We start from the raw sequence: 25,071 nt of genomic DNA, 5'->3' as shown, positions 1-25,071 counted from the left end.
GACTGAAACAGGTTTTGCTCAAGAATATCCCTGTATTTAGCACCATCCATCTTTCCCTCGACTCGAAACAGTTTACCAGTCTTGCTACTGAAAAACATCCCCACAGCATGATGCTGCCACCACCATGTTTCACTGTGAGGATGGTGTTCTTTGGGTGATGGGATGTGTTTGGTTTGTGCAGACATAGCATTTTCCTTGGTGGCTGAAAAGTAACATTTTAATCTCATCTGACCAGAGCACCATCATCCATACATTTGGGGAGTCGTCCACATGCCTTTTGACAAACTCAAAATGTGCCTTCTTATTTTTAACACTTATTGTGGTCACATGCACAAATACACCAGTCTTTGCTGTGGAACTCTGCAGCTCCTTCAGGGTTACCTTTGGTCTCTGTGCGGCCTCTCTGATTAATGCCTTCCTTGCCCGGTCTGTGAGTTTTGGTGGCCAGCCCTCTCTTGGCAGGTTCGTTGTGGTACCATGTTCTTTCCATTTGAAGATGATGGATTTGATGGTGCTCAGGGGGATCATCAAAGATTTGGATATTTTTTTATAACCCAACCCTGACTTGTACTTCTCAACAACTTTGTCCCTGATTTGTTTGGACAGCTCCTTGGTCTTCATGGTGTGATGCGTTTTGCTTAATACTGTTGCAGCCTCTGGGGCCTTTCAGAAAAGGTGTGTTTATACTGACAGATCATGTGACACTTAGATTGCACACAGGTGGACTTCATTTCACTGATTATGTGACTTCAGAAGGTAATTGGTTGCGCCAGAACTTTTGAGGGGCTTCATAGCAAAGGGGGGTCAGTTTCAAATTTTTATTTCTAGAAATTTTTCTCATTTCATTTCACCAACTTAGACTATTTTGTGCAAATCCATCACATAAAATTCAGATAAAATAAATAAATAAATTACAGGTTGTAATGTAACAAAATAGGTAAAATGCCAAGGGGGGTGAATACTGTAGCAAGGCACTGTATCTCGGGTTCTGTCTGACTTAGAGTTTTTTTCTGAGGCTATGTTCCAAAAGCTGGGACTCTCCCCTTTCGGTGGATACTGACAGCTTGTCTCTACTATGCTCAGAACCAGAGATTTCAACCTTCCAGCAACTGGTCCCTGCTCCAGCTCCACACGCCTGGTATGCAGTTTTATATTTTTGTCGGTGGATTGCTCTGGCTCCTGAACTCTGGTCCCCAGTACCCCGGTCCCCAGTACCCCCTGAAAGGTGGGACTCTCTAGTTTTTTATCCCTTTCAACTAATAAATCTAGTACAAAGAACTGGAGATATATGCATTCAAGCAAGCTGCCCTCCCACCGTAAAATTATGAATATTAAGCCCACTCCACCCCGCCCCTGCGTATTAAACACCCCCTAACACCCTGGAAGTCATGTACCGGGCCCCCTTCATTCAACCCAATGCCCCGTTCTACAATTTAGTGTTCTCCCTGCTGCCCTATCTCCCACCATCTATGCAGAAAAGGAGTAATTAGCAGAAATGACTGCTCAAGGGCCTGCATGCTGGGCACCCCCTACTGCCCATGGAGCATCAAAGCTGCCGTTGATAGCATCCCCCACCCCTACCGCTGGTGGATGGGTAGGGGCCCCAGTGTATTTCTTTGCCCAGAATCCTAAAGTGCTGTTAAGGTGGCCCTGCTATGAGATTGCAGCTCACACAGTTATACTGTATTTGCATAGAGTGGCGTAACTACTGCCCCCGCAGTCACTGCGATGGCTTGGAGGCGCAGGGCTGCGGGGGTGCCGCCGCCACTGATTGCTGCTGTTTTGGGAAGGAGCCGTAGGGCACAGTGCGCACCTCTCCTGTGTGTCCCTCCTGGGTCTCCGGCGGCAGCGGTGTGTCTGTTAAATGAAGTGCCGGTTTGTGAGCTCTGATTGGCTCACGTACCAGCACTTCATTTGACAGACACGCCGCTGGAGACACAGGAGACAGGAGAGATGCGCACTGTGCCTTCCGGCTCCTTCCCAAAACTCACAGGAGCGGGGGAGCCCGGGGAGGGTGTGTTCCTGGCACTGGGGTGGGGGGGGGGGGGGGGGGCATATCTGGCACTGGGGGTATATGTGTACCTGGCACTGGGGGGGCATATTTGGCACTGGGAGTATATGTGTACCTGGCACTGAGGGGGCATATTTGGCACTGGGGGTATATGTGTACCTGGCACTGGGGGGGCATATTTGGCACTGAGGGATTGCGGTATGTGTTACAGGCATTACGGTGTGTGGTATACTATATCACGGGCATTGTGGTATGTGGTATAATGTCTCAGGGTCATTGCAGTGTGTGACATAATGTATCACGGACATTGCAGTGTGTGGCATAATGTATCACGGACATTGCAGTGTGTGTCATAATGTGTCACAGGCATTGTACGTGCTATAATGTCTCGGGCATTGCAGTGTGTAGCATAATATATAACGGGCATTGCGATGCGTGTCATAATGTGTCACAGGCATTACGGTGTGTGGCATAATGTCTCGGGGGCATTATGGTGTGTGGCATATTGTGTCATGGGCATTATTGTGTGTGGCATAATGTCTAAGGGCCATTGCAGTATGTGGCATAATGTATACTGGGCATTACTATAAGGAGTAAAAATGACAAATAATGTAAGGGGCATGAATCAGGATTATTTTTTTTCCTGTGGTGGCCAACGTCTGGGCGTGCAGGTTGCAAGACTGGGGTATAATATATATAGCAGACAGCGGCTATTATGATCATCAGCCGCAGCAGCTTGCAACTTGCACCATGGGTGGAGTACACGAAAGTCACCCTAGTCCAGGGGTGGGGAACCTTTTTTCGACCAAGGGCCATTTGGATATTTATAAAATCCTTTGGGGGCCATACAAAAATTATCAACTGAAAAATTAGCCTGCCCCCAGTAGTTATGCCCCAGTAGATATGCCCCAAGTCAGTAGTTATGCCCCCAATCAGTAGTTATGCCCCAGTAGAAATACCCCCAGTCAGTTGTTATGCCCCAGTACATATGCCCCCAGTCACTTGTTTTGCCCTATTAGATATGCCCCCAGTCAGTTGTTATGCCCCATTAAATGTGCCCCATTAGATATGCCCTCTAGTAGTGCCGCTTACACACACACATTAAAAGAAAACAAAAAAACACAATACTCACCAGCCCCTCCTGCTTCCAGACAGTTGCCTGCTCCTCAGAACTATGGGAGAGACATCACCGCACAGCCGCACACGCACACTGCGAGAGCCGGAAACCGTAGCTCAGGAGTGAGCTGTCTCCGGCTGCTGCTGAGGGGAAGAAGCCAGGCGCTAGTAACAAAATCTCATTGGGCCCCCGGCATCTCCACGGTTAGGTGAGCCTGGCCGGGCCGGATCAAGTGGCTCTGCGGGCCTTATACGGCCCGCGGGCCTGAGGTTCCCCACCCCTGCCCTAGTCCAAAGAGTGACATTTGTGCCTGTTAAGTGGGCATTTTGGGACACATTTTGCATCAACATGCCCTTAATGTATTACTTTGGCCATGTCAGCAAAATATGGGCATCTGGAATTGGCATGAATGTGCATTTAAAAAAGAGACAGCTGCAACTTGTGTTCACATCTGGATGAGGTCCTTCGCTTCTAATTGTTACTAGGCTAAGGGAACAGGACTATACAGGGAACAGGGGCTAATTGAGGTTCGATCGCAAATTGCAATCCAACCAGATTTTTTGCGATCGCCCCACGGGCGCATGCGCAGGTACCATCCTGCGCATGTGCCTTCATTTACTACAGGTGACCCGCACTAATTGCTAACGCCTCTGCCTGATTGAAGGCAGAGGCATTTGTGGGGCGTCAACTCTCCGTTTCCCAGGTGGAGATGGAGCCTTGCGGGGGTAGCAGCAGGGAAACAGAATGTGGCATCGCAAATGAGAGCATGGCGGCGGCGTTATCGGGGCGGCTGTGTATCGTCACACGCAGCCGATCCGATCTTAAAAATGGCGCTTGGCCTCATACTGACGCAGCCAGGCTGCGCTGGCAGGAGGCTTCCATAATTTCTGTCATCACTCTGAAATTGCGATCGCGCCGCAATTTCAGCGTGATCGCAGTGGATGGGTGGCTGATAGCATGCTGGGCCTGTGATGGCCAGCATGCGAGTAAAAGGATTGCAAATTCTGCTTGGTCCAATGGGGGTCATTCCGACCCGATCGCTCGCTGCAGTTTGTGGCAGTGCAGCGATCTGTCGGAACTGCGCATGCACCGGCGCCGCAGTGCACTGGCGCATGGCAGTCGCCGGTGCCCGGCGATCGCCTCTGAAACATGACGTCTCACACAGCCGCTGCGGCCAGCGGCAGCGACACACAACTCCCGTCCAGCCGCAGGAGATGCGCTGGCCGGGAGTTACTCCACAGATACAATGGCGCGATGCTTTTGTATTTGTGCGGGGGGGGGAGGGGGCGGCACTGACATGCGGGGCGGACTAAATTTAGCACAGCTACGATCATCTCGGAATGACCCCCATTGTCTCCAATTTATTATACTAAATGCACATTCGCAGAGATACCTGTAGCAGTTCTATAGAAATGTGGTTCTCTATCTCCAGTTATAAGAAGTTAAAGTTAAAATAAATCATACTTTTGTTTCAGTTACTGCAGGAAGTGTTCATCACTTGTATAACACTGCCACCTACAGGTAAAATGTGTGTGTACTGAAAAAATACTCTCATAATTATGTGTACATGTAAAAAAAATAAGACATAGGAAAATTGATATAAGTGTAATATATGTTATTGCAATATTTTGTCATTGTTAAATAACTTAAAAATAGCAGTGCTAATGGTGAGTTGGGCACATGCCCTTTTGCGCACATTTGTACTGTTGATTCCAGAGAAAAAAAGCCGTTCTTCTATGTCCATATATGCAGATCGCACATTTGCGCTTCCTTGCAGTGTGAGAAGCGGGTAGGGGATGGAAGGTGCGGTCTAATATAGGGCATATTCACATAACTTCCAACAGAGGCAGGCCTTCCCAGAGTCACATGTATGCCTGGCATATCAATTGCTGGTGCCTATGGGACGGGGCAAATCTGTTATTATGAAATTCGAGCCTCTTATTAATTAAGTCATCACTCTAGTTTGCATGTTGATCTAATCGTTGCTGTGACATGTGCAAAGTCGCGCCTAAGGTGCACGGTATGTGCCCCAGCTCTCACTGCATGTGCCATGCACTTTAGCCACGCCTGCATCTTTATGCTAATGCGACACCCTATGTTCTTCATTCTGAGAGCCCACTGGCAGAGGCGCAATTCCATCTCGGTTCGCAACATTGAAACTTGCACTAGCCATACAGTAGGTGTAGTCTCTCCGGCTGAACATGGCGTTCTGCGTTTTGAGGGAGGGGGCGGGAATGGGAGGAGCGGAGGGACTGTGGTGACCTGGCAGGTGCGTGCCATGTCTCTTTATTAACTAGTAAATACTAAAGATGAAAATGCTTAGCTAGCTGATTCTGATTGGCTGATTGAGATTCCACCTGTGAAGCTTATAGTGCTTTCTACATATATTTTGCACAAGTAATATGATTTTGTGCATGTATTTGAAAAATTATTTTGTGCTACTTTCAAACGTGAGAAGAAAGATTAGGCTGATGTATCAATCCTTGGAGAGAGATCATGTGGAGAGAGATAAAGTACCAACCAATCAGCTCTTAACTGACGTTTTACAGGCTGTGTTAAAAAAATGACAGGAGCTGAATGGTTGGTACTTTATCTCTCCCCACCTTATCTCTCTCTAAGGTTTGACACATCACCCTGCTTTCTTTCTTCTCACATATGTAAGAAAGTAGCACAAAATAATTTCTTTCCACTTTATTTCTCTCCAAGGGGCAGATGTACTAAGCCTTGAGATAAAGAACCAACCAACCAACCAACCAACCAACCAACCAACCAACCAACCAACCAACCAACCAGCTCCTGTCATTTTTCAACACAGCCTGTAACATGACAGTTAGGAGCTGATTGGCTGGTACTTTATCTCTCTCCGACTTTATCATGCTCCAAGGCTTAGTACATCCCCTCCCCCAAGCTGCTGTATTAAATAAAGGTGATTTTTTTATTTTTTATTTGAATTTAATAGTGAATGAGTTTTCTTTATCAAAATAAACTCTGAAACAACCTTTTATTATGCTTTTGGCCTAGTTGAGTGTATCTGAGTGTATGTTTGCTTACGTACACTTGGTGCATATTTTACAAATGCAAAGCTGGATGCAGCTTGTGGTGCCCAACATCCAGCATATAAGTATAAATATGCTATTTTTCCATATTTTTTTTTCTTAATTCAGCATCAGACTCAGTAAGTTTTATACTGTCGATTTTCTACTACCCAGACTTCTCCAGAGAGTTTAAATTAATTTGTTTTGTCCTAAAGCTAAAACTGTTAAAATGCTTGTCATCGCATTATTAGCATGTCAGCATGTAGTGTTCACCGTAACAGTATCCCGGTTGTCATTATTGTCATTATAATTGTTGATATGACAACTCTTGAACGCTTAGACCCAATAAACAGTCGCTCAGAACTAATTGCAACAATAAAGGTAGTCACACATTTCTCTCAAAACCAGTCCTATCTATACAAAGTGCCTGATTTATGTTTGTAAGTAAAGCAAAACAAACAAGTAACTTTGTGCCTGGAACAAACCATGTTGCCATGCAAGGGAAGCAAATAGATTTATATTGTTTCTGTGCAGGGTAAATACTGGCTGCTTTTCTCTGTATACAATTCTAATGAACAAAGGGGGTCATTCAGACCTGATCGCATACTAGCTTTTTTTGCAGTGCTGCGATCAGGTCAGAACTGCGCATGTGTATGCACCGCAATGCGCAGGTGCGTCGTCCCCCGGCGATGGGGATCGATGGACAGCGACGAGAAGAACGAAGAAAGCGATCGCACCGGCGATCACAAGAAGATTGACAGGAAGAGGTCGTTTGTGGGTGTCACCTGACCGTTTCCTGGGAGTGTCCAGAAAAACGCAGGCATGTCCAGCCTTTTGAAGGGAGGGTTCCTGACGTCAGCTCCTGGCCGGATCATCACACTGGAAGAGTAAGTCCTGAGCTGTGCAGAGACTGCACAAACTTTTGTTTGTGCAGCTCTCTGCACATGCGATCACACCCAGTGGCGGATCTTGCCACGGGCAAGCAGGACTTTTGCCCGGGGCGCCGCCTTCCGGAGGGCGCTGGCGCCATCCGGAGGGCGCAGCACCGTGGCAAGATCCGCCACTGCTGCCCGCTGTGTCCCTGTCCGCCTCCGCTGCCGTCCCCGTCCCCGTCCGCCTCCTGAAGGGAACTAGACGCTATGCGTCTAGTTTCCCTTCCTGGAGAGTAACTTTGCTGAGCGGTGCGCGATGACGTCATCGCGCACCGCACAGCAAAGGTCCTCTCTACGAAGGGAACTAGACTCATAGCGTCTAGTTTCTCTTCGTGGAGAGGACCTTTTGCTGTGCGCGATGACGTCATCGCGCACCGCTCAGCATTCAAGCGGCGCTTTTAATGTACAGGGGGCGTAATTGACCACGCCCCCTGTATTAGGCCACGCCCCATTTCCTGCCCGGGGCGCAGAGCGCCCTTGAACCGGCCCTGATCACACCCCTGCACAGCGACTACCCCCTCCCCCTGTAGGTGGCGACTACCTAATCGCAGGGATGCAAAAAACGCACCCTAGCGATCAGGTCTGAATTAGACACAAAAGGGCAGATGTATTAAGGCTGGAAAAGTGATAAAGTGGAAGGTGATAACGAACCAGCCAATCAGCTCCTAACTGTCATTTTTCAAACTCAGCCTGTAGCTTGACATTAAGGAGCTGATTGGCTGGTGCATTATCACCTTCCACATTATCACTTCTCCAGGCTTAATACATCTGCCCCAAAATTCTTTATTACATGCTGTTGTAGCTTTACCACTAGGTGGCAGTAGAGATTTGATTAAACATAAGCACAGAAGAACAATTTATTATTAACCACTTAACGGACTAATTTTTTTACGAAAACCGCTCAAAAATTGTTTTGTTTTTTTACTAGCCACTTACTGTAGGTGAAGAATGTGTATTAAACATCATCTAAAATGATTTTAGTGAAAAAAAATAATAGTATTTTTTTTTTTATATTTGAAAATAATTTTTTTCAAACATCGGAACATCAGTTGTGACGATCGGAACATTGCGACCATCGGAAACGTCGTGACCATCACGGCTTTCAATATGAAAGCCGGGACTGTCTCCAGGTACACAGTGGGGGCTTGGGGGGGTTAAGTTACACTTCCCCAGCGGCTGCTTTTGTCTGCAGCCGCTGGAGGGGGGTCCTGATGTGCTGACCGTTCAGCAGTGATCGGCAGCACGGTAGTCAGTAGGGGAGAGTGCAGGGAGGCAGAGGGGCCTTCCGGTCCCTCTGACAGCAGCAGCGGAGGGAGGTTTCCCTTCCCTGACGCTGCAATTACTGTTTATCTGACTGGTTGCATCCTGTGCAACCAGGTCAGATAGAGCACTGCCTGGTGTGGTCGCATCTGATGCGACCATGCCAGGCAAGTGGTTAATATTTGGCCAGTCATATCAGTCACTGTCCCAGTAAAGTTTACAGGCTATGGGGTTAAGTCTGATCTGGTGTCAATCAGGCAGAGGCGATCGCAGCCCTTAGATGCATTTTGCATCTCACTGGGCTCCCGGGGTGTGCACGTGCAGTGCGCCCGTGCCTCCGCAAAGGGCTTCAGACTGCAATCACTGACGCTGCAGCAATCCAGTCTCAGTTAGGCCCTATGTTCCCTGCTACACGTACATTCACACACTGTGGGCGGGATGTATTAACATACATCGCCGCCCCTCGCCGGTTACCGCAGCGATGTTGATCGCATATGTACTAACATATGCGATCAACATCGCGATGCGGTGACGGAGGCCCCCCGCGATACCTGTTAGGTGGTCTGCGGGGGGTCTCCGTCACCTCCCCGGGGTCCCCACACTGGCTAGATGCCGGGAAGCAGCAGCAGGCTGCCCCCGGCACCTCCTCCTCCCCCCTGCAGCCGGAAGGACGTCCGGCTGCGTTGCTAGGGGGAGGAGGACACTACCTTCCGGGTCCAGGGCAGCCTGGAGGAAGGTAAGCCAGGGGGAAGGGGGGTCGGTGTCTGCGGCGGGGGTCGACGGTGTCGGCGGGTTGCGGCGGTCGGCGAAAAGAAGCCCATAGGCTTCTATAGGGTTTCGCCATCCAGAGATGGCGAAACCCTGGACGCCGAAAACGCTGCGGTAGGGTCTTAGTAAATATGAAAATGCGGTAAAACCCCCGTTTTCGGGGGTTTTACCGCATTTTTGCTTTAGTACATCCCGCCCACACTATGGTTGGGAGCCAATTAACCCACCAGTATATTTTTGGATTGTGGGAGGAAACTGGAATACCCGGAGGAAACCCTCACAAGCAAGGGGAGAATATACAAATTCCACAGAGTTAGGTCTGTAGTGGGAATCAAACCCACGATCTCAGTGCTGAGCTAGCTATTTCACCATCCGTGCTGCCCATGATTATAATCCTAACACAAGATAGTATTTAGTGATAGTTTTCTTAGACAAAAACGGAAAAGATGATAATACAATTTATATTAGTTCATTAGATGCACATCCTCAATAAATCTTAAACGATATAGCCTATAAAACAGGAATTGGTGCTTAGAAGGACAAAACTTAAGGACTTGTGGCACTGCGCTGGTAATTAAAAGCATACTTGCCTACTTTTGAAAACTAGTTTCAGGGAGGTTCTAATTGGTAGCTGAATGCACTGTGCAAAAGGTGCTGCACCAAAGGGTGTGTCTAGCTCCACCTATGGGCGTATCTATTGCCACTCAGAGATGTGTCCTACAGTGGCACGTGAATACTATAGCAGTACGAGCAGCATGCCACCAGAGGGAGTTTGGGTAGCGGGATGCTATGCTCCCGCTACCTGTTAGCAGGAGTGGTTTTTTTATGCACGTTCCCACTAATAACAGCAGCAAAATAGAGGAGGAATGCTGTGCCCGCAGTGCATACGCATCGCGGCAACACCATGCCACAGAGCCTGTTTTGGCAAAGATGTAACAGCTACAAATACATAACAGCTACATCATCAGGGAGTCAGGGAGATTGCTGCTATTTCAGGGAGAGTTGGTAAGTATGATATAGATCACTGGTTTATAGAACATGTTGGGACTGATGAAGAATTGCAGATGGATCTGTCAGCACTGTTTGTGCTCCAGAGCATCTACGGTAGACTCCAAGTTGTATGCATCTCAGTCACATTTGCACCTGCAACAGGTCGTTCACACATCGTGTCAATTTAGTGAGAGCATGCAGACAGATTGCAGGCTATGGTGCTTCTGTCTGACTGCAGAGGGATCTCTTGCAGCCTGATGGAAGTGCGCTCTGATAATGTAGATGGCTACTTTACCAAGCAAATGTATAGGGGCGATGTGGTCGCATATCTACAAGAAAATGTTTTTTTACGCTACAGAATTGCTATCATTGCAATTGAAGCTGCTGCCCAGAAAAGAAGACAGATGCCCACCGGATCCATCGCAAACGCATTTGCAACTGTGTACACATACGCTGCCTATATACAATAACAAGGAACATCGATTGCTAGGTAGCACGGCAGACTGGCCGCAGCAGTAGTGGTGCAGAAGCCATGTTTTTGTACGTACATGAACACAGCTGACGGCATATACACACCCTGAAAACATCCATGACACGCCTTCATATTTGCTGCCATTCCCTGTTTCCACCTTGAAATGTTCACTTCCTGCCAATCACTCTGCAATGAAATCCTCGCTGCAAGCGGCATCGCAGAGGTACCTTGGCTTGTGCGCACTGTGAACACTGTGCATGCGCATTCTGCCGATAATCATTCCATTGCGTGAACATTTGCATTGTGTACAAACAATGAGGCCCCTAGTTCCTTGTGGCTGACTTGCGTGCAAACCCATATCATACTTGGCACAGCCGCCTGCGGCATGCTCAGTACGTTCATGTATAATGCCAGCTTAACTCAGCCGTCTGGGCTCTGTCCCCAATCGCTCTGTTATCATTCCTACTGCACCTCTTATGTGTCAAATCTTCACATATCTCACAGACACAAAACTTTACTTGCAAAAGTTTGTATCCAGTCACTAAATTCTTTATAATTATAATGACCCTGTTATTACAGTGTATTATAATGCTTGATATGTGACTGTAAACTGTGTTTCTCTAACGTCCTAGTGGATGCTGGGAACTCCGTAAGGACCATGGGGAATAGCGGCTCCGCAGGAGACAGGGCACATCTAAAGAAAGCTTTAGGATCACCTGGTGTGCACTGGCTCCTCCCCCTATGACCCTCCTCCAAGCCTCAGTTAGATTTTCTGTGCCCGACGAGAAGGGTGCACACTAGGGGCTCTCCTGAGCTCTTTGTGAAAGTTTTAGTTTAGGTTTATTATTTTCAGTGAGACCTGCTGGCAACAGGCTCACTGCATCGAGGGACTAAGGGGAGAAGAAGCGAACTCACCTGCGTGCAGAGTGGATTGGGCTTCTTAGGCTACTGGACATTAGCTCCAGAGGGACGATCACAGGTTCAGCCTGGATGGGTCACCGGAGCCGCGCCGCCGGCCCCCTTACAGAGCCAGAAGAGCGAAGAGGTCCGGAAAAATCGGCGGCAGAAGACTCTCCTGTCTTCAGATAAAGGTAGGCGCACAGCACCGCAGCTGTGCGCCATTGCTCTCAGCACACTTCACACTCCGGTCACTGAGGGTGCAGGGCGCTGGGGGGGCAGCGCCCTGAGACGCAATAAATCGATAGAAAACCTTTTATGGCTAAAATAAATGCATCACATATAACTCCTGGGCTATATGGATGCATTTAACCCCTGCCAAAACATACAAGAAAACGGATGATAAGGACGCCGAGAAAGGGGCGGAGCCTATCTCCTCAGCACACTGGCGCCATTTTCCCTCACAGCTCAGTTGGAGGGAAGCTCCCTGGCTCTCCCCTGCAGTCACTACACTACAGAAAGGGGTTAAAAAAGAGAGGGGGGCACAAATTAGGCGCAGTATAAACAATACAGCAGCTATAAAGGGAAAAACACTTATATAAGGTTATCCCTGTATATATATAGCGCTCTGGTGTGTGCTGGCAAACTCTCCCTCTGTCTCCCCAAAGGGCTAGTGGGGTCCTGTCCTCTATCAGAGCATTCCCTGTGTGTGTGCTGTGTGTCGGTACGTTTGTGTCGACATGTATGAGGAGAAAAATGATGAGGAGACGGAGTAGAGTGTCTGTAATAGTGTTGTCACCCCCTGGGGGGTCGACACCTGAGTGGATGTACTGTTGAAATTGCGTGACAGTGTCAGCTTTGTATAAAAGACAGTGGTTGACATGAGACAGCCGGCTACTCAGCTTGTGCATGTCCAGACGTCTCATACAGGGGCTCTAAAGCGCCCGTTACCTCAGATACAGACGCCGACACGGATACTGACTCCTGTGTCGACGGTGAAGAGACAACCGTGATTTCCAATAGGGCCACACATTGCATGATTGAGGCAATGGAAAAAGTTTACACTCTTCTGATAATATAAATACCACCAAAAAAAAAAAGGGGTATTATGTTTGGTGAGGAAAAACTTCCTGCAGTTTTCCTGAATCTGAGAAATAAAATGAGGTGTGTGATGATGCGTGGGTTTCCCCCCGATAACAATTGATAATTTCTAAAAAGTTATTGGCAGTATACCTTTTCCCGCCAGAGGTTAGGGTGCGTTGGGAAACACCCCCTAGGGGGGATAAGGCGCTCACACGCTTGTAAGAACAAGGGCTCTACCCTCTCTGGAGATGGCCGCCCTTAGGGATCCTGCTGATAGAAAGCAGGAGGGTATCCTAAAATGTATTTACACACATACTGGTGTTATACTGCGACCAGCAATCGCCTCAGCCTGGATGTGCAGTGCTGGGTTGGCGTGGTCGGATTCCCTGACTGGAAATTTGATATCCTAGATAAGGACAGTATATTATTGCCTATAGAGCAATTAAAAGATGCATTTCTATATATGCATGATGCACAGCGGAATATTTGCCGACTGGCATCAAGTATAAGTGCGTTGTCCAATTATACCAGTAAAGTGGTCAGGTGATGCGGATTCCAAACGGCATTTGGAAGTATTGCCTTAACAAAAAAGGGGATGTACCCCAGGTCGCCTCTCAAAATAAGACGCCGTATTATCAGGCGCAGTCCTGGTTGGCAAGCGGACAAAAGGGTTCCTCTTTTCTGCTCGTGACAGAGGGAGAGGAAAATGGCTGCAGAGATCAGCCAGTTCCAAGGAACAGAAACTCTTTTCCGCCTCTGCCAAGCCCTCAGTATGACGCTAGGGCTTTACAAGTTCAGGCACGGTGGGGTCCCGTTCTCAATGAATTTCAGTGCGCAGTGGGCTCACTCGCAAGTAGACCCCTGGATCCTTCAGGTAATATTTCAGGGGTACAAATTGGAATTCGAGACGTATCCCCCTCGCCGTTTCCAAAGGTCTGTTTTACCGACGTCTCCCGCTGACAGGGAGGCAGTTTTGGAAACCATTCACAAGCTGTATTCCCAGCAGGTGATAATCAAGATACCCCTCCTGCAACAGGGAACGGGGTATTATTCCACACTATTGTGGTACCGAAGCCAGACGGCTCGGTGAGACCGATTTTAAAATCTAAAATCTAAAATCTTTGAACACTTGCATACAGAGGTTCAAATTCAAAATTGAGTCACTCAGAGCAGTGATTGCAAACCTGGAAGAAGGGGACTACATGATGTCTCGGGACATCAAGGATGCTTACCTTCATGTCAAAATTTACCCTTCTCACCAAGGGTATTTCAGGTTATGGTACAGAACTGTCACTATCAGTTCGGACGCTGCCGTAGGGATGGTCCACGGCACCCCGGGTCTTTACCAAGGTAATGGCCGAAATGATATCCCTTCGAAGGAAGGAAATTTTAGTTATCCCTTACTTGGACGATTCCCTGATAAGGGTAAGATCCAGGGAACACTTGGAAGTCGGTGTAGCACTATCTCAGGTAGTGTTGCGGCAGCACGATTGGATTCTCAATATTCCAAAATCGCAGCTGGTTCCGACGACTTGTCTTCTGTTCCTAGGGATGATCCTGGACACAGTCCAGAAAGAAGGTGTTTCTCCCGGAGGAGAAAGCCAGGGAGTTATCCGAGCTAGTCAGGAACCTCCTAAAACCGAACCAAGTCTCAGTGCATCAATGCACAAGGGTTCTGGGTAAAAATGGTGGCTTCCTACGAAGCAATCCCATTCGGCAGATTCCACGCAAGACTTTCCAGTGGAACCTACTGGACAAATGGTCCGGGTCGCATCTTCAGATGCTTCAGCGGATAACCCTGTCACCGGGGACAAGGGTATCCCTCCTGTGGTGGTTGCAGAGTGCTCATCTTCTAGAGGGCCGCAGATTCGGCATTCGGGACTGGGTCCTGGTGGCCACGGATGCCAGCCTGCGAGGCTGGGGAGCAGTCACACAGGGAAGGAATTTCCAGGGCTTATGGTCAAGCCTGGAGACATCTCTTCATATAAACATTCTGGAACTAAGGGCCATTTACAATGCCCTAAGTCAAGCGAAACCCCTGCTTCAGGGTCAGGCGGTATTGATCCAATCGGACAACATCACGTCAGTCGCCCACGTAAACAGACAGGGCGGCACGGGAAGCAGGGGGGCAATGGCAGAAGCTGCAAGGATTCTTCGCTGGGCGGAAGATCATGTGATAGCACTGTCAGCAGTGTTCATTCCGGGAGTGGACAACTGGGAAGCAGACTTCCTCAGCAGACACGATCTACACCTGGGAGAGTGGGGACTTCATCCAGAAGTCTTCCACATGATTGTGAACCGTTGGAAAAAACCAAAGGTGGATATGATGGCGTCCCGCCTCAACAAAAAACTGGACAGGTATTGCGCCAGGTCAAGAGACCCTCAGGCAATAGCTGTGGACGCTCTGGTAACACCGTGGGTGTTCCAGTCAGTGTATGTGTTCCCTCCTCTGCCTCTCATACCAAAAGTACTGAGAATTATACGGCAAAGGGGAGTAAGAACGATACTCGTGGCTCCGGATTGGCCAAGAAGAACTTGGTATCCGGAACTTCAAGAGATGCTCACGGACGAACCGTGGCCTCTACCTCTAAGAAAGGACCTGCTCCAGCAGGGGCCTTGTTTGTTCCAAGACTTACCGCGGCTGCGTTTGACGGCTTGGTGGTTGAACGCCGGATCCTGAAGGAAAAAGGCATTCCAGATGAAGTCATCCCTACCCTGGTCAAGGCCAGGAAGGACGTAACCGCAAAACATTATCACCGCATTTGGCGAAAATATGTTGCGTGGTGGGAGGCCAAGAAGGCCCCTACAGAGGAATTTCAACTGGGTCGTTTCCTTCATTTCCTGCAAACAGGACTGTCTATGGGCCTAAAATTAGGGTCCATTAAGGTTCAATTTTCGGCCCTGTCGATTTTCTTCCAAAAGGAACTGGCTTCAGTGCCTGAAGTTCAGACATTTGTAAAAGGGGTACTGCATATACAGCCTCCTTTTGTGCCTCCAGTGGCACCTTGGGATCTCAATGTTGTGTTGAGTTTCCTAAAGTCACATTGGTTTGAACCACTCACCACTGTGGACTTAAAATATCTCACATGGAAGGTGACGATGCTGTTAGCCCTGGCTTCAGCCAGGCGTGTGTCAGAATTGGCGGCTTTATCATATAAAAGCCCTTATTTAATATTTCATTCTGACAGGGCAGAATTGAGGACTTGTCCTCAATTTCTACCTAAGGTGGTTTCTGCATTTCACATGAAGCAACCTATTGTGGTACCTGCGGCTACTAAGGACTTGGAGGATTCCAAGTTGCTTGACGTGGTCAGGGCCCTGTAAATATATGTTTCCAGGACGGCTGGAGTCAGAAAATCTGACTCGCTGTTTATCCTGTATGCACCCAACAAACTGGGTGCTCCTGCTTCTAAGCAGACGATTGCTCGTTGGATTTGTAGTACAATTCAGCTTGCACATTCTGTGGCAGGCCTGCCACAGCCAAAAATCTTAAAATGCCCACTCCACAAGGAAGGTGGGCTCATCTTGGGCAGCTGCCCGAGGGGTCTCGGCTTTACAACTTTGCCGAGCAGTTACTTGGTCAGGAGCAAATACGTTTGTAAAATTCTACAAATTTGATACCCTGGCTGAGGAGGACCTGGAGTTCTCTCATTCGGTGCTGCAGAGTCATCCGCACTCTCCCGCCCGTTTGGGAGCTTTGGTATAATCCCCATGGTCCTTACGGAGTTCCCAGCATCCACTAGGACGTTAGAGAAAATAAGAATTTACTTACCGATAATTCTATTTCTCGTAGTCCGTAGTGGATGCTGGGCGCCCATCCCAAGTGCGGATTGTCTGCAATACTGGTACATAATTATTGTTACCAAAAAATTCGGGTTATTGTTGTAGTGAGCCATCTTTTATAGAGGCTTCTCTATTATCATGCTGTTAACTGGGTTCAGATCACAAGTTGTACAGTGTGATTGGTGTGGCTGGTATGAGTCTTACCCGGGATTCAAAATCCTTCCTTATTGTGTACGCTCGTCCGGGCACAGTATCCTAACTGAGGCTTGGAGGAGGGTCATAGGGGGAGGAGCCAGTGCACACCAGGTGATCCTAAAGCTTTCTTTAGATGTGCCCTGTCTCCTGCGGAGCCGCTATTCCCCATGGTCCTTACGGAGTTCCCAGCATCCACTACGGACTACGAGAAATAGAATTATCGGTAAGTAAATTCTTATTTTTATTTTAATTTGTGTCTGCCATCTTCCAAGGTCTTAGTATGTCTGTATTACAATATATACCAGCTATGTACACTCACAATAAGAAATTACACACAGTGTCGGCAACCTTAGCAATAGCATCATTATTGGTTGTGCCACTTCACGTAATCTCCGCAGCAGGCATAACATAACATGTGATTAGCGGGAGATCAGGAGATTGGCATGTAGACTGAGCTACAATGTATAACGTTTACACAACAGACACTTATTTTGTTTCCTCTATTTGGTGATAAATGAATAATGTGACTGCTTATGGTAGTGGCTAGCTCTGAGAGTTGCAGCATTGGAGCACTGTCTGGGTAGCAGATAGTGTTCACACACTGCGGCTATTCCATCCTAGTACCCGCACCCCTGGGAACATGCCAGCAGCATGAGACACACCTCTTCGCCGCATCCTGCCCTTACTCCTGCAGACTAGGGTTACCAATAATACAGAGGAGAGTGAGGAAAGGATCCAGTAATGCCCTAGTTCCCTCCCCGCTGGCTCCTCATTCACTGCGGTTCTAGCTGCATGCAGGGTGCCGTCACCCAGTGTATACTATGGATGGCCATCGACCATCTATGATTCAAAATCATCAATGGTCTATGACCGATAGTAACTACTTTTACCATCGATGGAGGAGAACCAGGTGGTTTCCCACCATTGATGATAAAGATCTATCAAATATTCTTTTATTTTTTTCTCCAGGGTGTCAGGGACACGGAGCATAGCTCCGCCCCCTGACACCCATGGAGTCACGCCCTCGGGCCCTGATTGGTCCGCGGCTAGCTCAATACTAAAGTAATAGTTGCCATCAATGGTCAGAACCAATCGATGGTTCCCTTACAGATGGTTTTCCACCATCAAGGTTATACACCAATGATACCATTGATGGATAACCCACCGATGGCCATCCCTAGTGTGTACAGACTCAGACCATAACACCCAGGTCCGGGGTCCCCAGGTAACTATGCTGACAGTATAACATTATAAAGACACAGCACCCCCTTCTGGCAGGAGGAGCACAGTTCCCGGTATACGCTGCTGCAGGTAGCTCTTACACGTAATGCATAATTACAACTGAGGCAGGGGAATCGATGCTGAGTTCACTAGTGGTGGGGAATCTGGTGGATTTTATATCGAGTCGGGGAAGCAGGAGACTCCAGAGTGAACCGGAAGTATTAGAATACGAGGAAACATGCTAAACCTGAAAGGAGTTAGGTTCACAGGAAACTTGATGAAAAATTACTTTACATGAAACGTAGTGGAAAGGAAAAAATACTGTCGGGTAAGACACCCCTAGGGGTGAGGGTGGGAAGGGGGTGACATGTAAAAATCCATAGTTTTCGGGGTTGCTGAGATGAATAGTGACACTCCCGATGCCGTTTCAGTCCAAATTCAGCCCCCATCAGCATGGGGGGTGAGAAGGGGTGAAAAATAAAATGTCCAACATGACCAACATTAGTGTCAAATCCATCGTTTTCGGGTCGCTAAGCTGATTGGTGACAGTCTCGATGACATGTAAGCCCAAGTTTAGTCGAATAGAACTAAATACCCGGGCAATGAGGGTAATTCCAAGTTGATTGCAGCAGGAAATTTTTTAGCAGTTGGGCAAAACCATGTGTACTGCAGGGGAGGCAAATATAACATGTGCAGAGAGAGTTAGATTTGGGTGAGTTATTTTGTTTCTGTGCAGGGTAAATACTGGCTGCTTTATTTTTACACTGCAATTTCGATTGCAGATTGAACACACCACACCCAAATCTATCTCTTTCTGCACAGGTTATATTTGCCTCCCTTGCAGTGCACATGGTTTTGCCCAACTGCTAAAAAATGTCCTGCTGCGATCAACTTGGAATTACCCCCAATGTTGGGTAAGGAACGTTTGTTTGGTTGGTTGTTTGTATGAGATAAACTCAGGAACTGTTGAATGCATTTTTAAAATTGATATGTTTCTTAGACTGTCCGTTAACATATAGGCTATGTATCTTCATGCTAATTCTGTTATGGGTTAGGTAGTGAACTTAAACTTGAAGATGGGCACAATGAAAATAGTCTTATTACGTTAAAATTTCCATGCGGGCGAAGCCGCGGGCAAAACGCTATTATATTTATAAAATAATATTGGTTTTGGTGACGGCTGTCTAATAAGAAGGTGTGTTTATTGGTGCTCATTTATAGTGATTTTCATTTAGTAAATCTGGGGTTTTCAAAAGTGCTGGGAATACCACCCAAAAAAACGTTTGTTTTGCTTAAGACACTGGCCCCCATTTATCAATGAAAAGTTTTTCTAATGCTAATTAACGTTACCGCTCGCCGCGCTTTTTTACTTGTATTCAGCATTGAAGCTGTCGCTGGCGAGCGGTAACGGAAAAACACCCGTCAGCGCTGTTTGCCAAGGCCAAACAGCGCTGACGAATGCTTTTTCTCCGGCGTCCCTAACTACTTGTTGTATGCATACTCCCGGCACATGCTCAGTAGTGATTTTCTAGACATGGTGGCCATTTTGGTCCTATCTCTATAGCAACCCGGCTGCTGTGATGCATGCCGGGATTGCTGCGGGAGGGGGGAGCCAGAGCGCAGGACGGACACTGCTGCAGCCTGGAGCAGATGAAGCCATTTTAGGTAAGCGAGCGCTATTTCAGAAATAGCGCTCGTTGTTAAATACACTTTAGCGTGCAGCAGTATAGGGAAAATTAAAGGCTAATAGTGCAGGCTAATAGAAATTGGTCCCATTTACCACCTAAAACGAGTTTCCAGCAAGGAAACTCGTTGATAAATGGGAGCCACTGTTTCTTAAATTTACCCTCTGGATGAAGTCATCTATGATGTCTTGGTTTTACTGGAGAACAGAACGCTTCCTAACCTGAATTTGAAATACATACTTTTTTCAATCTTATAATAAACTAGCCTGCACTGTTTCAGCATAGGTATTTTCATTCATTTTGACAATCTAGTAATCTTGCAGATATACTTATGTATAAATTGTTTTCTCCCTGAGTATTTTAAAATGACTCCTATTTTGCGGAACAGTGTAATAGGAATAATGTGTTTGTTATAAACAAGAATCAGACAAAAAAAGAACATATTGTATACTTTTCTATTTTTGCTGTGCTCTAAGGGGATTATTCACAATACATAATGTCTTTCTTTAGCTACTTATGTGACATATAAAGATTTCTTTATATGTTACTCATCGTGACTTGAAATCACTATAGATCTTGTATTCGGAAATCGAGACCATGTGAGAGCTTACGTCTCTGACACTAATGTCCAATAACGTATGAGCAGGAAATTATTGCCTATCATTGCTTGTTTGTTAGAGACTCAACTGACAATACAAGATATAACATTAGCCCTAGGTCAAAACAAATTAACAGTCACATTCTTTATCTGATCCTAACGGTAAACCAACAAAGCTCTAAACTTTAGCGCTCGGACCCACCGCTTAAGCAGATTTTTATACAGCACAGACAAGTAAGTAGTGATGGCAACTGATGGTTTGAAACCATCAGCAGACAATCGTTGATGGTTTAGCCATACCTCCCAACAGTCTCGATTTTAGTGGGACAGACCCATTTTTCGGGCATTGTTCCACCCTCGAGCCACTGTATTGTGCTGTGGAGGGCTGAGATGAGAGGCCCCCCGTCACTCTACTTACCAGAGCAGTGGTGAATATATGCTGTGCACATGAGCACAGAGTCTATTCCATGGAGAGAGGGGCTGGGGGCATACCCACCAGCTCACAGAGCACTGCAAATGCCCCCGCAGTGAGGAGTTCGGTATAATCGAAATTGTAACAAATCCTAGCCTTTCTATGGTAACTTTTCTTACCTTGTACCTAATACTGCTCCACTAAGCTTCACAAATATTTGTTTGCCGTAAACTCTTTGGCCTGCAAGATTCTCTCTATGGAAAGCTCTAGTATTAACATATAATATAAGGGACAGTCCTTCGAGGATGCAGCCACCACTAGAGTGGCAGTAAAAGATATGTCCCTCCAATCCATAATGCACGCCACTTGTTGGCCCTCTGAGTATATGCATTATTGGAGACCAACAAATCTGCAAATGATCGAGTTTCTCTGAACAACCACAAGGTATGTAATAGTCTAGCCATTAGCTAATGTTGGGTAGCATGTCTTCAACAAACAAACAAACAAACTGTAGTTTGCAGGAATGTATGAACTGCGTTCTAGGTAATAGAATTTCCACCTAGCAATTGCACCCACCCTGAACTTGCTATCTCTGTTGGTTTCTCTGTCCAGAGTTGTTTCATGTAATTAACACCTTTATTCTTCATTCTTGGTCACAACAAGGGAGCACAGGGGGTCACAGGCATCAGCATCTAGGGCAGAGGTTCCCAAACTGTGTGCCGTGGCTCCCTGGGGTACCTCGGGACACTTGCAGGGGTGCCCTGGGTTGGTGGTCCAGGACCAATTCAAATTATTCACGGTCAATATAATAGGCAAAACCAGTGCTGGTGGCTGCCAGTCATAAAATATGTGGCCAAACAGAAGCAAATCTTGTCCCTCACCACACAACAGTAAGACATTTTTGGCCTAGGGGTGCCGTGAAAAAATTCTGATATTCTAGGGCGCCGTGATTCAAAAAAATTTGGAAACCACTGATCTAGGGACATCAAATTATTATCTCTGTCATACATTCTGGTTGTTCAAACAGCGGTCAAGTTGACCACTGTTCTTTCACTTTCATATCATTTGGACCAATAGTGGTGCCTAGTTTGCAGAAGGCTTTACAGACTGTTATGTTTATCCTCATTACTCAATTGCATTGTTTTGTTAACAGTTCATTAGACAATTTGACTTTGAAAGATTCATGTCAATATCTCCTCTCCCTTGTATTTGAAGTTATGTTCTTCCATCAGAGTTAGATTTAGACCACATGGGGCCCTTGGCAAGAGACAGGCTTGAATTCAACCTTCTGGCTATAAATATATTTGTTAAACACACACACATTGACTTATTGAGGAGCGGCCATGGTGGTGCCCTTTTGGGGTCCTTGTTATGGCGCTGAGTGGGGAGCATATGCAGTAAGCTAGGACAGTGTAGGAGATGCTGTTCTAGGGCTGGCACTCTGAGGCAGTTGCCTCCATTCTCTTCACTAGTCCATGCTCTGTGTGTGAAGCTGGGGAGGTAGGAGGGGGACAAACCTTTGATCAGGCATGTAATGTTGTGTTGGCTGGGTCCTGAGGGAGGGGCCAGCCACTGGTAACTAGGGGCAATTGGTATATCCTGTTGGAATTTTAGGCACATTTATTCTTCACCACTGCCCACCAGTGTAGCAGCAAAGAGGCACCCCTAAGAGCAAATGCCTTTGTTGCATAACGGAAAATCCATCCATGGCCTTCATTCACTATATGTGTCTAGGATTGACACTGCCATCGGTATTTTTCGGAAAAATCTCCCTGAATGGCGGGTTTGAGCGGTAATATGAGAACCGAGAAAAGAAACTGCAGGATTGGTAACAAATACTATAGGCTGGATGCATCCTTGTCCTATTGTTTCCCTGTTTTCTTAATGCTGCTGTGGTTCTCTTTACGCTGCTAACCCTGCTCAAGTGGTGTAGCTATAATGGGTGCAGTTTGTGCACATGGTCCCCTGGGTCCAGGGTGCCCACACCACCCACTCTTCACCCATTTTTTTAATACGTACCTCTCTGGAGTCGACTACAGCAGCTCTGTACAAGTCACTGGGAAAATAGGAAAGTGTGTATACCAGCGCTGGCTGTTTATAGAAAAATAGAATAATATTTTAATATTCTATAAACAGCCAGCGCTGGTATACACACTTACTTTTTGTTATATACCCACACAGTAACTGACCCTTCCTTTACCGGCTGCTGTTGATTGCGCAACTGATAATACTTACCTACTATTTGTATACACTGGGAAAATGGTTCTGCTGCCATTTTTCCTGTGTTTTGTGCATGTAAAGTTGGAGCATCGATGGGAAAATGACTTACGCATGCACAGTAGACTCTGTTGCTCCTAGTGCTCAGAGGCTAACTGCACTGTCGGCTAGATATGAGGGGTCCAGGAGGAAGATCGCACACGGGCTCCCTCTTCTCTGATACGCCCTTGCTCTGCTCTCTGTGCTTTCTGATATACAGAGCCGGGAGACACTGGAAGTCATCATATGGGATTGTCCTCATTAGTTGTGCTTGCAGTGTTTTCCTTCCTTGCCAGTGTTACCAGTCTCTGTGGTGCTTGTATTATTTTACCTGTTTATATAATTTTACTTGAGCTGCTTTTAACACAGCGCATATACCATTAAGCAGTAACATAACTATCAACTCAGAGATCATGCTTAGCACCACCTGTCCAGTGTAGGAACAAAGGGATTTTCTTCTTATCACTCGGTACTAATCTTAAATCTCCAACCAATCAGCTCCTAACTTTCATGTGCCATTTAAGATTAGTATAACAAGAATATCGCTTGTTAGTAAATATGCCCCTATTTTTTAAATCTGTGACATGTGGGTTAGGCGGGCAGTTGCTGGAGCTGTGACCTGTGGAGGGGGAAGAGTGGGTGCCAGAGCTGTGACCTATGGGGTAAGTGGGCGGGTTCTGGAACTGTGACCTGTGGTAGGGGGTGGCAGGTTCCAGAGCTGTGACCTGTGGGGTAAGTGGGCGGGTTCTGGAGCTGTGACCCGTGGTAGGGGGTGGCAGGTGCCAGAGCTGTGACCTGTGGGGTAAGTGGGCGGGTTCTGGAGCTGTGACCTGTGGTAGGGGGTGGGTGGGTGCCAGAGCTGTGACCTGTGGGGTCAGCACATGGGTGCCGGAGCTGTGACCTGTGGAAGGGGGTGGGTTGCGAGCTGGATTTGTGACTATGGAGGGGGGCCCAACCAGTGATGACAGTGTACAAATAACCACCATCTGCAGATATCTCTTTCAGGTGTGTACCTAGCATAAGACCAAGTGGGAGATTTAGCAGACCATCTGAAGAGGATAAATAAAATTGCCCATAGCAGCCAATCAGATTCTAATTATTGTTTTATAGAACTTATTAGATAAATGATAGCTAGAAGCTGATTGATTGCTATAGGTAACCTCTTCTCTTCAGAAGGTTTGATACATCGCCTCCCGCTTTGTAATCCTGGCACTAGCACTAAAAGATCTCAACATGAATCAGTATAACAATTCCAGAAACCAATAATGTAGCATCGTGCAGTATTGCATAAATATAATGGAATGCAAATAAATGCTTTTACCCATGCTATAATATGTTTAAATGTACATGCAAATTTAGGGCTGGATGTAATGAAGTCCGAGTTGACCAGGGGTGTGGGTTCCTGGCCGAACTCGGACTTCATTACAGCGGCAATTATTTCATAGGCAAAACCATGTCTTGTAAATGATTGGCGCTTTTAAAAAAACGTCAGAGTTCGGCCGGGAACCCGCACCTCCGAACTCGGACTTCATTACATCCGGCCCATAGTTTGTCTTTGTTAGTACTGAAATATCTTTATTATTAGTTTGGTGATTTTTAAAAGAAGATTTTAGGGGGTATTCAATCAGGTGAGAGTTACCTGGCACATCTTTTTAATGCGGGTGATATGCTGGAGACCAATTCAGTATCTGTGACAAGCAAGATAGGGCTTATCATCACTCAGTTTGCTTACTGTTTCAGAGTCCTAGCACTGAATGTTTAATTAGAAAGGATCTTTCTTTATTTGTGCTAGTTTGCATGTGTTAAATTTGTACATGTTCGTACATGTTAGTATGATTGCAGTATATGTGATCTTCCCAATTGTACAGTGATCAGCTCTACAATCACTTTATAAATTGATAATGTATATTTCTTGATGCAAATTTAAATGAGAAAATACTATTTATTAATGGAAATTATATATAGTTTTCGTAAACAGATTTTATTTTTGTTTTAGAAATTATGCGATCCAACGGCTTTTGTTTAGCCAACACAGAAACAATCGTCATCGACCACAGCCTTCCACATGTTAAAGATCCTGACTTGGATGTAGATTCAACGGATCATTTGTGAGTATATTACCTGTACAGCAATAAAACTTTGTCCTATTTCTGTGTTCTTGTCAGAGTAGCTTATTACTAGACTACAAGTACAAGCTCTCAGCAGTAGCCATACTTTGTCATGCATATTAATCATAGCATAGGGAAAGCAGCTATTCATTGCCTTGTGCTAAAAGAAAACATCTCCTCATGTCAACTCATTATAGCCAAATAAAAGTATCACCGTTAACTTCTTTTTACCTATAGCATAATGGTAT

General features: G+C 46.6%; 1 protein-coding gene across 1 annotated transcript in view; it reads left to right on the top strand.

Annotated features, from left to right (window-relative positions):
- Positions 1–25,071, top strand: part of PXDC1 (PX domain containing 1) — a 119,822-nt gene that overhangs the window by 72,665 nt on the left and 22,086 nt on the right. Inside the window, exon 4 of the mRNA XM_063923070.1 lies at positions 24,712–24,823. Within this exon, the coding sequence (XP_063779140.1) occupies positions 24,712–24,823 (112 nt within the window). The remainder of the gene's footprint in view (positions 1–24,711; positions 24,824–25,071) is intronic.

The sequence above is a fragment of the Pseudophryne corroboree genome, chromosome 5 (assembly GCF_028390025.1).
Source record: "Pseudophryne corroboree isolate aPseCor3 chromosome 5, aPseCor3.hap2, whole genome shotgun sequence".
NCBI classification, from domain to species: domain Eukaryota; kingdom Metazoa; phylum Chordata; class Amphibia; order Anura; family Myobatrachidae; genus Pseudophryne; species Pseudophryne corroboree.
The sequence above is the reverse complement of the archived record's forward strand: the minus strand, read 5'-3'. Positions and strand labels throughout refer to the sequence as shown.